General features: G+C 42.5%; 1 protein-coding gene across 5 annotated transcripts in view; it reads right to left on the bottom strand.

The window, feature by feature from the left end:
- RPRD2 (regulation of nuclear pre-mRNA domain containing 2) overlaps positions 1-5,453 on the bottom strand; it is an 89,887-nt gene extending 84,434 nt beyond the window's left edge. For all 5 annotated transcript variants that reach the window (XM_039246238.1, XM_039246240.1, XM_039246239.1 and 2 more), the window contains exon 1: positions 4,718-5,453. In XM_039246238.1, coding sequence (XP_039102169.1) covers positions 4,718-4,922 — 205 coding nt within the window. In that variant the 5' untranslated portion in view covers positions 4,923-5,453. The remainder of the gene's footprint in view (positions 1-4,717) is intronic.
- Positions 5,454-14,732: the final 9,279 nt, after the last annotated feature.

The raw sequence follows: 14,732 nt of genomic DNA, 5'->3' as shown, positions 1-14,732 counted from the left end.
TTCAAAAGAGGTGGAAGGGAAAAAGAGGGGTAGGAGAAAAAAAGACTGGCCATTAAGTTGATAACTTCTGATGTGGATTAATCAGTAGAAGGTTGGGTGTGGGGGGTAAATATTTAAAGTTTGTATCAAAAGTAGTTGAAAGGAGGGGAGCCTTAAGCATCAGACTTCAGCTCAGGTCCTGATCTCACTGTTCTGAGTTCAAGCTCACGTCACTCTGCGCTGACAGCTCAGAGTCCGAAGCCTGCTTTGGATTCTGTGTCTCCCTCTCCCTCCACCCCTCTCCCACTTGCACTTAGTCTCTCTCTCTCTCAAAAAATAAGTAAACATTAAAAAATTAAAAAGAAAATTAGCTGAAGTGAATTCTTAACAGATTTTCTGCTCTACAACAGATTCTACTTTCCTATATCCACATTTTCTTCAAATCAGACCAACCCATTCAATGGTTAAAAACAAGACAATATGGGGGCACCTGGGTGGTTCAGTCGGTTAAGCATACTTCTGCTCGGGTCATGATCTCTCGGTTTGTGAGTTCAAGCCTTGCATCAGGCTCTGCGTTCTTAGCCTCTCTCTCAAAAATAAATATACATTAAAAAACAAAAACAAGACAATATGGAAATACCATGAACATTATAATTTCCACTAGTTCTTCTGAGCACTTGCTAATACATTACAGAGTCCAATCAATTTGGCCTTAACTGGGAATGTAATTTCCAGGACCATACTCAAAACAAAATTCCACTGTAATTATTCTGAATACTCAGAATGTTAAGACTATCTGCACCATTAGTGTCATCATCATAAATAATTTGGACGTTTTTTATATGCTAGGACCTACGCTAAAATACATTATATTGTCTTCTAAAACCTAGATAGCAATTCTGTGAGAGATAATTATTACCTCTACTTACAGATCATACACTGGGGCTCACAAATTAAGCGTGGAGTCAGGTATTAAGTGATGGAATTAAGATCTGAATCTAGGTCTCATTCTATAGTATGCATTTTTCTACTTTTCCACATTGATTCCTATTTAACATTAAAAACGGGAGGGACAAATGAAATAAAGAAATGATAATCTGGTCAACTGCATATCAAATCCAAAAACAGCCATGTCTTGGGGCACCTGGGTGGCTCAGTCATTTAAGCGTCTGACTTCAGCTCAGGTCATGATCTCACGGTTTGTGAGTACAAGCCCCGCGTCGGACTCTGTGCTGACAGCTAGCTCAGAGCCTGGAGCCTGTTCGGATTCTGTGTTTCCCTCTCTCTCTCTGACCCTCCCCTGCTCCTCCCTCCCTCCTCCCTCTTCCCTCCCTCTCTCTCTCTCTCTCTCTCTCTCTCACACACACACACACACACACAAATAAAAAACATTTTTAAAAATTAAAAAAAAAAAAAAAAGAGCCATGTCTTGAAACTGCTGACAACCGAACTTATCATTTCTTTCACTAAGTTATGAACCTTTCTTCCTGGTAAACAGAAATTAAAACAATTCAAGTTCTTGACTAGCTAACATACAAAATTACATTGGCAAATATTTACTGACTGCTTACACTGTTCTAGTTGCTTGAGGACACAGAAGCAGAGAAGACCTAGCCCTGTCATCTGGTGGGAGAAGGTAAACATTAAGCATGTAAACACATAAACAAGGTGATTTCGTATACTGAAAATAATGTGAAATGATAGAAAGCCATTTAAGGAACCCCCTGAAATAAAGTCATTTAGGGAAGGCCTTTGTGAAGAGGTAGTACAGGAGCCTGAATCTAAACGATGAGGAAACAGAATTGGAAGCTTTTCATTGCAAATGAAAAGCAGTAGACAGCACAGATGGTGTAGGAACTGCGTACACCATAGGAAAAGAAGTTTAGATCTTAACCTGTTGCAATGGGGTATCACTGGAAGATTCTGAAGCACAGGAATGGCATCTGTTTATTATGCTACAGAAAGAGTACTTTTAAAAATGATGGCAATGGCAGTGCCCGGCCAGCTCAGTCAGAGAAGCCTGTGACTGTTGATCTTGGGATTTTAAGTTTGAGCCCCATAGTGGGTGTAGAGATTACTTAAGAATAAAATAAATCTTTAAAAACATATGTGACGGCAATGAATGTTTCAGCCAGACAAATTAAAAGAAGCCTTAATAAAATCAGATAGAACCCACCTATGGCGTACATCTTCAAAAAACCTACTTGCTTTCTCTGAATTAGTTTCTTTAAAATGAACAAGAGCTTGTCAATACAACGTTATGAAACAAAGGCTCAAATGAAAATATCTTTGGGAGATCTAACAGTTACTTAAATGCACACTGGACATTAAACACAAATCACTAAATAATGGATGCCAGAACAAAAAAGAGAAGCAAAAGTGACATCAGGAAAATGGACAGAAAGGCTAGGAATGCCAGGGACCTACTGCACAAATTTGCCGAAAGCAGACTTAGATACCAAACTCAAACTAAAGGAATCCCAACTGTAAAGAAATATGAAACTAAGTAAGGCCCAATGAATAAACTGTTTTCACTGTGCCCCCTCATCGCTCTCCTAAATGCTTTACTTTACTTACATTGAGATGATGTTCATTAAATGTAAACACAAAAGGACTATAAATAAATACCCTTAACCATTTTAGAAAGTTCCATTCCACTAGGAAAAAAAAAATCAAATTTTTAGGAAGCCAAAATCATTTAACTGTATAAACTATATATAATACTCTTCAAATGAAGTGTTGTCTTCCTAGAACAATAATCTTTTTCACTCACGACATCAACTTGGGAAATAAGCTTAGGCAAAATATCAACAATGGTAGAGGCAGAAAAATTCTGGCTTCATAGTATCTCATTATTACTAACCAGGAAAAAAATTCCAATTGTCATTTAAAATCCCACAAGGCAGGGATGGGGACCAACCTATTCTTGCAAATGATGTAACCATACTGTTAAAGCACCAGAGCTCAAAGGTAGAAATGTTAAATGCTTGTATAATGTAGTAAAAATATTTTAAGACAAAAGAGAATATATTCTCAAACTCACATGAGAACTTGCTACCAGTGATGAACCAAGTCCATTAAAGGCTAATCTTTTTTTTTTTTTAATCTTGAAAACATTATTTTACAAAGTTAAATGTGGCCATTGTCATCTGATGTTGGTGGAGTAAAATCCTAACTCCACCCTCTTTCTGGCTAACATTAAGGAATTTACTTGACATTTCCGAGCCTTAGTTTCCCTGCCTGTAAATCAATGATTTAAAAAAAAAAAAAATCTACGTCTTAGGGTTATTTTTTAAAGTTTTATGAGATAGATCTATTGTAAATGACAATAAAGGACTGGGCAGATAGCAGATGAGAGTCTTTGATGATACAATCTTATTTGATACCGTATGTTCTAACTTAACTTCTTGGGGAAAAATAACTTTGATCTATTAGTAAATACAGATAATCTTGTATTTCTATGTGGCACATGTTATCCAAAGAACCACAAGACACTCTGCCAACAATAACTTTTTATATACAAATGGTCTGAAGATTGGGGCCTATGATCTTATAAGTTTTATCCATCTGTTCTCTAAAAGGTAAACACAACTCCAACACTACAGGGACAATCGCAGAAGAAAAGTAACTAGCTGATGGGTCTCACAGGTGACATGTCACAGAGGAGAGAAGCAACAAAAGACCTAAAAGTCAAACAGATATAAATGGATTTAGGGTTAGCTCTTTCTTCTCAGCAGGAAGCAACAGTGACCTGTGACTTCACACTTACTCCTAAAAGATCTGAAATGCTTTGCTACCAATCCATGCTTCCTGACAGTTTAATCTACCTCTTTTCTGGAGTAAAGCAGCAAAATGGAAAAAGAAAAATCCCCAAAGGAGACAAAAAAGCAGTCACGGGGGGGCGGGGGGAGGGAGATATTATATATTCAAAAAGCACATTTCTTGATTTCCTGTTTTGATTACGTAGGACATTAAACCCATTTCTTTAAGAAGGTATTTCAAGTGCTGCAAAACAGCCGGACATTTTTTAGATGTTAAGGTATTAGGGCAGACATGGACCAGTTCTTTCTGTTATCCAGAAGCCCTATTTTATTTGCAGCAAACCCCGGTGCAGGGGACCCTCCCAGGTGGTCGTCTCGGCTGTCCGTGCAGCTCGCGTTACTTATCACCATTCACCCAAGTAAGGCCCTTCCGACGACACATCGCGAGTCTCAGGTCAACGTAAACCAGAGTGGTCTAACACGGTCCAGCCCAGTACGTGGATTTGCTACTGCTTAAACCAGAGCCCGTCTATCATCAGGAAAACCATTTGCACGTCAAGGCCTATGAGAAATAAACGGACGCGACAATTTCCGCGAAGGTTCCGTAAAGGGAGCAGCACCTCGCAAGGCTCCGAAAAGAAGTAATACCCACACCTCGAAAGATCTAGGCCCAACGGCCCAAGGTCACACACACACACACACACACACACACACACACACCCCACGTCGGGAGCTAGTGGAGGGAAGAAAAAAAAAAAGATCCAAGAAACGACGAGCCTCCTGCGGTTCGGGACGACCCCGGCTAGGAACGGCTAGGAATGGAGTCTGGGTTTGGGAACACTCGCGTCAAAGCTTGAACGTGAACACCACCAACCGAATGCAGTGGCTCCGTGGGAAACCCCCCCCCGGCGTTAAGGGAAGGCTTTCCTTCCACGTCCCCCCCAGTCTTCCCTTCCCTGGTCACCCCCAACACTCACATCTCCGGAGCCACTTCATCCAATGGTAGACGATAGTGGTGTGGTGTTTCTTGTTCTCTATACACCAAGACGACAGGCCTTGAATAGATTCCATGGTGTTGGTTACCGACTGGAATTTTCGATCCAACGAGGACTCCAGACCCCCTGCCGAAGAGGCCGACGAGGAGGAGGCCTTACTGCTGCCTCCGCCGCCGCCGGCCGCCATCTTCCCGGTTTGCACAAGCGCTGCTGCTCCTCTGGCGGCCGCGGCGGCGGCGGCGGCGGCGGCGGCGGGAGCGGGCAAAACAATCACTGCGAGTGCGTGAAAGCCGTGGGTGGGGAGGGAGGCCAGGGGGTGGGGACGGTGCACGCGCTAGGCTCTTCGAGACGTAGGACGGGAGGACTAGCTGCCGCGCACGCTGGCGGCTCCTACACGCTGTAAGGAGGGGCTGCGGGCATCAAAGGTTTATCAGAATCGTTCAAGGGGTTGTGTTTGAACCAGTCAATAATAACGGAAGAGGTACGCAGAAAACACGTCCTGCGACGCCTTTCAAAACGCCTGGCCCCGAAACTAATGGTTTTACACTCTTCGGCTCTCAAAGCTAAGGCTCGTCCCCACTCCTAACGCCACACTCCTGTAAGGGTGGGCGTTAATAGCTCAAATTTAATACTACCCGATTGCCCCTTCAGTTGCAGAAATCTTTCTCCTTTAGGTCCTCTAGCACAGCAAAGGCCCAGGGCTACCTAGTCAGGATTTTTTTTTGCAACGCAATAGCAGCAAAGGCACAGCAACAGTATCGCGCACGCGCTGCTTAGCCCCGCCTCCCCGCTTCCTTCTCAACCTAGAAAGCAGAGGGAGGCGTGATGGCGGGGCAATCTGACCAATCAAAGGACAAGATCGAGAAGCGCGCGCAGAAGCCCGCAAGCCCCCAGGGCCAAGAAGGCGCTTCGATGATCTGCGCGCTTGCGCAGCAGATCAGCGTGTAGCGGGCTAGGAGGAAGAACGGAGGAGGGTGAGGGAGTTGGTCAAACTAAGGAGAGGTTGGGGGAGGGGCCTCGCCGCTCCGCCCCGCCTTTGGCTTCCTAGCAAGGCGTCCCTCCTGGGGCTGTCCAGCTCACACAGCAAGCCGGAAAATTCCCACTGCTCAGAGGCCACTGTTACCCTCTGGCTGCTGCTGCCGCCGCCGCTAACTCCTCGGGGCACCTACGCGCCACAAAGTGGCTGGCAGCCATCTTGCCGTACCTTGGAAGATGCGCATGCGCCAGTTCTAGGGACCCATTCACTACGCAGACTCCCAGAGCAAATAATATTTTACACTCCCTTTGGACGATACCATTCACAGCCAGTAGGCTTTTGGGGTTATAGGAAGAAGTGAATGAAAAATTCCCTATAAATTTTTCGAGAAGAGGAAATAATCATAGGCAAGATGTGCTCTCACCTTCGCCAGTAATAAAATGTCACAATTGCCTAATACATTATAATTTATAAGAGCCTCAGCTGTCTCTTATGTTGGTTAGCACAACCTAGATTAAGCATTCCATCGTATCTGCCTGCGTAAATCCTATGGGCAATTTTGGAGGTTCCTGTGTTCCACTGAGCACATGCAATTATTGTATTTTATGTCTTTTGCCTCTCTGCAATGGACTCAACGTTTCTTGAGGCAGAGAGCCTGTTTTGTGAAGCTCAGATCTAGTATTCATTCAACGAAAAGTTGAACGTTTTGTGCCAAGTACAGTTCTAGGTATTGAGGAGTATAACAGCAAAACAAAAAATCCCCTCCCTGTGGGGCTTAGTAGCAGGAGACCATAAACAAATATATATCAGAAAGTAATAACTTCTTTTTTTTTTTCAATGTTTTATTTATTTTTAGGAGAGAGAGAGACAGCGTGAGCAGGGGAGGGTCAGAGAGAGAAGGAGTCACAGACTGAAACAGGCTCCAGGCTCTGAGCTGGCAGTCAGCACAGAGCCCGACGCGGGGCTCAAACCCATGAACCGCGAGATCATGACCTAAGCGAAAGTCGGACGCTTAACCGACTAAGCCACCCAGGCGCCCCCAGAAAGTAATAACTTCTATGAAGAAGTATGAAGCAGTGTAAGGAAGAGAGAGGATATTGTGTGAGCAATCCTATATGCGAAGGGAAATGGTTTGGTGATCCAAGAAGGCTTCCGGAAGGAAGTGACACTTTATCTGAATGCTGAGAATAAGGTAACCAAGCAGGTATAGGGAAGGTGGAAACATACTGGCAGAAGTAACACCCAAGTGCAAAGACCCTAAAACTATAAATGTCTCGACATATTCGAGGAAGAACAAGGAGGCCAGTGTGGGTGAAGAAGAATAAGAGAGGGTACAAGTGGTAGAACATGAGGTCTGAGGTGAAAGGAGAGAGTTCTTGTAAGGCCTTGCCTGTCATTGTAAGGATTTTGGCTTTCAACTTTGATTTGGGGAGCCCTTCTACACAGAGGAATTTTACCTAGGAAAGTTAAATGGCAGTCTTTTTAACTGGTTGCTATGTTAAAAATAGATTTAAGAGCCACCAGTCAAGGAGGCTATTGGAATAATCCAGACAAGGAAATGATGGCTTGCGCAAGAGTGGTAGCAAAAAGATACTGAGAAGTGGTGTCACGTTGTGGACATATTTTGAAGGCAGAGCCAAAAGAATTGTTCATGGATTTAAGGAGAATATGAGAAAAACAAGAGTCATGTATGGCTCTGGGGTCTGTGAACTGAGCAACTATAACTCTGTTTCTCAGCCTTTTTTTAAATTATTGCTGCCCCTAAAGATTCTTTTTACATTTTTTTTTCCTGATCCCTCAGCCTCCATTGAATTCTAATGCACAGGTACCCTGTATATCTGTTTATGTGCTGCATGTTTTATTCAATACAGAGTTCAGAAATACTAAAATCTTTGGGGTGCTTGGCTGCCTCAGTTGTAAGAATGTGCAACTCTTGAACTAGGGGTCATGAGTGTGAACCCCACATTGGATATAGAGATTACTTAAATGAAGAAAAACTTAAAAAAAGAAAGGAATAAGATTGTGTTGTGTATGTTTGAGTTTTACAAGCCACTATAATATCTAAGATTTCTTCATTGCCCAATAGCTGCATTCCTCCTTTAGTGGGGTGACATTGCCCCCATTAAAAATACATGAACTATAGGGCGCTGGATGGCTCAGTTGGTTGAGCATCCAGCTCTTGGTTTCAGCTCAGGTCATTATCTCACAGTCCGTGAGATTGACCAGAGCCTGCTTGGGACTCTCTCTCTCTCTCTTTCTCTCTGCACCTCTTCCGCCATCCCCTCATAAATAAATAAACAAAATAAAATGCAAGAACTAGAAGAATGGAGTTGCCATGTTCTCAGATGGACCAGGGGAAGAAAGAGAGGAGTGGTCCTGTGACAAATGAGTAGGAATCAGGATTTCAGTTATGGCAGCTTGAGTTTGAGATATCAGATACATAAATGGCACTAAATATATGAGTCTGAAGTTCACAAGGAAGATCCAGGTAGGAAACACCAATTTAAGAATTGTTAGGATTGGAGCTTCCGGATTGGTGAGCTCATGTTTTGGAGAGAGGTACCCAAAAAGGGCATAGAAGCTCCATGCCCTTCACCATACCTGGCCCTGTGCATCTCTTCATCTGGCTGTTCCTGAGTTGTATCTTTCTATGATAAAGTAATGACCTAGCATGTCATGTTACCCAGGGAACTTTCCAAACAAGTACCAAAAATCCATCTGATTTCTGAAAAGGAGTAGATGAGACTTGGGTGACCAACAGAGTATAGCTGGGTTCATTACACAATTCATGAGCCAGAACCACATTTTCATCTCTTTAGGTGACCTCTTCCAAACATTTTTATTGAAAAATGAAGTATATCTGGGAATCATCAATTAAACCTTTTTCAAATGTAATATATCTGTGTATATAAGATGGTATTCAGTGAATACTTGAAAATGTACAAATTGTTCTTTCATACCTATTCATGAGCTGAGCTGTATTCTTCACAGCAACAGAGCTCAGTTAAATCCAACTGCAAGTAGGTTACTATAAGGTGTTGAAGATAAAATTTCTTCTAGTCAGTTTTTCTTTTAATATAAGTGCCTATTTGACTTTGCCTGTTACTTTTGTTTAATAAAGTCTGAATATTGCATTAAAAAATTGTCAGTATTTATGGGTGCCTGGCTGTCTGGAAGAGCATGTGACTCTTAATCTTAGGGTTGTGAGTTTGAGCCCCACGTTGGGTATAGCAATTACTAAAATAAATAAGCAAGCAAATAAAACTTTATTTTTTTAAATGTATTTATTTGAGAGACAGAGACAGAGCACAAGTAGGGGAAGGGCAGAGAGAGAGGGAGACACAGAATCCAAAGCAGGCTCCAGGCTCTGAGCTGTCAGCACAGATTCCAACATGGGGCTCGAACTCACAGACTGCAAGATCATGACCTGAGCTGCAGTCAGACACTTAACCGACTGAGCCACCAATATGAACAAAACTTTAAAGAAATGTCAGTATTAAAAAAATAGTAAAGAATTGTCAGTATTAAAACCATGAGATGGGTAAGGTTGCCTAGGAAATGAATGAGTGTAGATAGAAAAGAAGTCCAAGGACTAAGATATAAGGAGCAACTTGCAAAGGAAATTGAAAGGGAATGGCTAGTGAACGGAGAACTCAGAGAATAATGTTCTGAAAGAAGTAATGAGAGGTTGTCAAGAAGGAAGGACTAATCAGTTGTGTCAGATGTCGCTGTGTAGGTTGCCTGAAGACTGAGATAACCGCTGGATTTGGCCACGCGGTGATCCTTTTTTTTTTAGTTTTTTTTTTAATGTTTATTTTTGAGGGAGAGGGAGAGTGTTTGTGTGTGTGTGAGAGCAAGGGAGGAGCAGAGAGAGGGAGACAGAGAACACAAAGCAGGCTCTGCACTGTCAGCACAAAGCCTCAGTTGGGGCTCCAACCCATGAACTAGATCATGACCAGAGCTGAAGTCAGATGCTCAACTGACTGAGGCACCTAGGTGCCCTGGCAACATGGTCATCTCGACAAGGGCTGTTTCCAGGAAGTGAAGCCATGGGAGAGGGTTCTAGGGAGAATCGGAGAAGTGGAGATATCCTGTATAGACAACTCTTTCGAGAAATAAAATGGGGTGTGCCTGGCTGACTCAGTTAGTGGAGCATGTGTCTCTTGATCTCGAGGTATAAGTTCAATTTTTTAAATGTTTTTTATTTATTTCAGAGAGAGAGAGAGAGACAGTGTGAGCAGAGGAGGGTCAGAAAGAGAGGGAGACACAGAATCTGAAGCAGGCTCCAGGCTCTGAGCTAGCTGTCAGCACGGAGCCTGACCTGTGGCTCAAACCCACGAACCATGAGTTCATGACCTGAGCTGAAGTTGGACACCCAACCGACTGAGCCACCCAGGCACCCCATCAGGGTTTAAGTTCAAAGCCCACATTGGGTATGGAGCCTACATTTAAAAAATAAAATATAAAAAAACATAAAAATATGAGAGCAGAAAAATGGAGCTGAAGCTGCATGCAAGGAAATGTGAAATCAAGGGGTTCTTATTCTATAGTGGGAAATAATTGTAGCTGATGCAAATGAAAAAACTGGAGATTTTTTAAATGTTTATTTTTGAGAGTCAGAGAGACAGAGCACGAGTTGGGGGGAGCAGAGAGAGAGAGACACATACACAGAATCTGAAGCAGGCTCCAGGCTTTTGAGCAGTCAGCACAGAGCCTGATGTGGGGCTCAAACTCATGAACTGCGAGATCCTGATGGGTGCCAAAGTTGGACGCTTAACTGACTGAGCCACCCAGGCGCCCCAAGGGATTAATTATTGATACAGGATAGAGATGGGACAATTACTGGATTGATATCCTTGAGTAGATGGGACAGGCTAGGTCCACAGTCTGTTCCTTTCTTATAATGGGAAAGTAAGTAATCTAGTGGAGATTCAGGTAAGTTGGGAGCTTTGTTGGTGAGAATGTACAGAAATTCTCTTCAGTTGCTTCTTTTCTCAGTGACATAGGTGTGTGCTGTAGTAAGTCCTGAGGAAACACCCTCTTAAAAGTCGAATAGTCTGTGAACTGCCAATTCCGGTGTATTTATAGGCTTCGCCTTCCACTTTTCTCTTAGATAGTGTAATGGTTGAGAGCAAGACCTCTAGGGGCACCTGGGTGGCTCAGTTGGTTAAGTTTCTGACTTCAGCTTTCCATCATGATCTCATGGTTCTGAGTTCGAGCCTCCCATTGAGCTCTCTGCTGTCAGCGCAGATCCTCTGCTCCTCTCTCTCTCTCTCTCTCTCTCTCTCAAAAATAAATTAAATGTTTAAAAGAGCAAGACCTTTGGGGCGCCTGGGTGGCTCAGTTGGTTGGGCTTCTGAGTTTAGTTCAGGTTATGATCTCGCGGTTCATGAGTTTGAGCCCCGTGTCAGGCTCTGTGCTGATAGCTTGGAGCCTGGAGCCTGCTTCAGATTCTGTCTCTTTCCCTCTCAAAACTAAATAAACATAAAACAAACAAACAAACAGTTTAAAAGAGTAAGACCTCTAGAACCAGACTGCTGAAATTCAGGCAATGCCACTTACCAGCAGGAATTTTAGGTAAATTTAACCTCTGTGGTGCTATAATTATTAAGTTAATGCATGTAGAATGCTCAAAGTAGTGCCTGGGTTAATAAAAGTTTATGATTATGTCATCTATTATTACACTTTAACATTTTATAAGTTTATTTATTTTGAGAGAATGAGAGTGCAAGTGGGGGAGGGGCAGAGAGGTAGAGTGAGAGAGAATCTCAAGTAGTCTCTGCACTGCTAGCACAGAGCCCGATGCGGGGCTCGAACTCATGAACTGCGAGATCATGACCTGAGCTGAAGTCAGATCTTAACTGGCTGAGCCACCCAGGCACCCCAAACCTTTCTTTTTAAAAATTTTATTTTTTAATGTTTATTTTTTAGAGAGACAGAGCATGAGCAGGGAAGGGGCAGAGAGAGACAGGGAAACACAATCCAGAGCAGGCTCCAGGCTCTGAGCTGTCAACGCAGAGCCTCAAGCGGGGCTTGACTTAGGAACCAAGAGATCATGACCTGAGCTGAAGTTGGACGCTTAACCAACTGAGCCATCCAGGTTTGCCTGAACATTTCTTGTTTTAAAAAATTTTTTTTAAATGTTTTATTTATTTCTGAGAGACAGAGAGAGAGAGAGAGAGAGAGAGAGAGCAGGGAAGGGTCAGAGAGGGAGATACAGAATCCGAAACAGGCTCCAGGCTCTAAGCTGGCTGTCAGCACAGAGCCCGACGCAGGGCTCGAACCCACAAACCGTGAGATCATGACCTGAGCCAAAGTTGGATGCTTACCTGACTGAGCCACCCAGGCGCCCCAGAACATTTCTTGTTTTTAAAAAATATTTATTTTGAGAGAGCAAGCAAGTGTGGGACTCAGTCTTACAAACTGCAAGATCCTGACCTGAGCTGAAATCAAGAGTCCAACACTTAACCAATTGAGCCATCCATGTGCCCCAACATTTAAACCTTTCTTAAAAGGAATTCCCTTTTGGGGCACCTGGGTGGCTTAGTCGGTTAAGCGTCCGACTTTCGCTTAGGTCATGATCTCGCGGTTCGTGGGTTCGAGCCCCGCGTCGGGCTCTGTGCTGACTGCCAGCTCAGAGCCTGGAGCCTGTTTCAGTCTGTGACTTCCTCTCTCTCTGACCCTCCACTGCTCATGCTGTCTCTCTCTCTCTCTCTCTCTCTCCTAGAAATAAATAAACCTTAAAAAAAATTTTCCTTTAAAAAAAAAAAGGAATTCCCTTTTGCTTCTGTTAAATGTACAATCCTTAATCAGATCCTACTAATGAAAGACTCCTTGCTCCGCCCATTGCTAGTTTTCTCACCCTGTGTTTTTGCCAAAGTTCCATTTTTAGCCTTTCTGTCTTCTTATCCTCCCTTAAAGATTAAATTTTGTCACCTGCATTCAGACATATTTAAGCTGGATATCCTACTTAACTTTTTTTTAATTTTTAATGTTTATTTTTGAGGGAGACAGAGTGCGAGCTGGGGAGGAGCAGAGAGAGAGGGAGACACAGAATCCAAAGTGGACTCCAGGCTGTCAGCACAGAGCCCGATGCGGGGCTTGAACCCATGAACCATGAGATCATGACCTGAGCTGAAGTAGGACGTTTAACCCACTGAGCCACCCAGGCGCCCCGGGTATCCTACTTATCTTTGATTCTACTCCTTCCATCTAGTTATCAAATCCAATAGACTTTTACATTGAAATCTTATGAATTCCTTTTCCATTCCCTTTGCCCTTTTCCTACTTTATCATTACCATTCTAATAAATTATGTATCAATAGCATCACAATAAATTTTCCAGTCTATCTCTTCAGCTTATACACTATTCCAGATGAACATCTGTATTTCCCTCCACTCAAAAAAACCAAAACAAAACAAAGTGTTCCGTGTTACCTATCAAGTAAAAGCCCTGGCCTTTTAAGACTCTCTACAATGGTTCCAATCTAATGTCCCAGTATTATCTCAAATGCCTTCCCTCCATGGTTCCTTGAGCTCCGAACTGTTCTTTTGCTTAAATATATCCTGTAATTTTCTATTTATAATTAATTTTGTTCTTTATGCCTAACATGTCTTCTTCTGTTATCAAAATCCTACCCATCTTTCAAGAGCTATTTTAAATAGCCTCTTTCAGAGGCACCTGGGTGGCTCAGTCAGTTGAATGTCCAACTTTGGCTCAGGTCATGATCTCACAGTTTGTGGGTGCAAGCCCCATGTTGGGCTCTGTGCTGAGCCTGCTTCAGATCCTGTGTCTCCCTCTATCTCTGCCCCTCCCCTGCTCATGCTCTCTCAAAAATAAGTAAATGTAAAAAAATAAATTACCTCTTTTGTGCGAACTTCCTGATCATTCCAACTGGATGGAATTTCTCTTTTGTGCCGTAACATTTTCTGCCCTGAAATTATCCGTATTTTCTTACTTCCAAGAATACTGGATTGAATAACACACAGATGCACCTTGAAAACTGTAAAAATGCTCAACAGTGTTACTACTGAATTGTCTTATCCAAAAATAATTATTGGGAACCTATATTCCAAAGATACTTTTTCCCAAGACATTTCTAGAAATTCATCAAAGCCACATACAGGGAGAAATCAGTCATTATTTTGTATTCATATTTTTAAACCAAGAAAGCTATTTTCTACCTTGATCATCTCACGTTATGCTCTATAATAAATTCCAAATGACTAAATTCTTCCTAGAATTCTAAGGGACAAATAACTGCCATTAACTAGAGAGAATATACTTCATTTCAAACATTAGGAAAGAGATTACTTAAGTTCACAATGTGTTTTAAGTGAGAACAGCACCCCAAATTAGGAACTACTCTGGCAATCACATTCCTTTGAAAGGACAGAACTGTCCGTACCGCCTTATTTCACAAATGAAAGCAGCATATGTAGGGGCTGAGAGTTTGGGTTCTAGCCAAACCAACCTGGGTTCAAGGTAAACTCAATTACTTAGTAGCCATAACCTTGGGGCAGATGACTTACTCTAAGCTTCAGAGTTTTCCTCTCTAAAATCTACTTTTCTCTTAAGTTTATCCTGATAAAGGAGGCAACACTTTCTGAACACAATGCTCAATACAGTACGGGGTCAAGAAAATTTATTTTTTTTTTTTTTAAATATTTTTTTATATCTAGGATAGAGAGAGACAGCATGAGCAGGGGAGGGTCAGAGAGAGAGGGAGTCACAGACTCTGAAACAGGCTCCAGGCTCTGAGCTGGCAGTCAGCACAGAGCCCGATGCGGGGCTCGAACCCACGAACCGCAAGATCATGACCTAAGCGAAAGTCAGACGCAAGAAAATTTAAAAACAACAAAAAACACCCTGAGACGTGGGGAGATTAAAGACTTTTTCAAGGCACAGTTAAGTTTCACTATGAATACAATGAATAATTGTATACTGTAGTGCAAATATTCCTTTTAGGCCTTATGCAAACAGTACATTTTCAAAGGTGATTGAAATTATTTACACACATT

The sequence above is a fragment of the Hyaena hyaena genome, unplaced genomic scaffold (assembly GCF_003009895.1).
Source record: "Hyaena hyaena isolate Hyena2069 unplaced genomic scaffold, ASM300989v1 scaffold_284, whole genome shotgun sequence".
Taxonomy (NCBI): Eukaryota; Metazoa; Chordata; class Mammalia; order Carnivora; family Hyaenidae; genus Hyaena; species Hyaena hyaena.
This window is presented reverse-complemented; position numbering and strand designations above follow the sequence as displayed.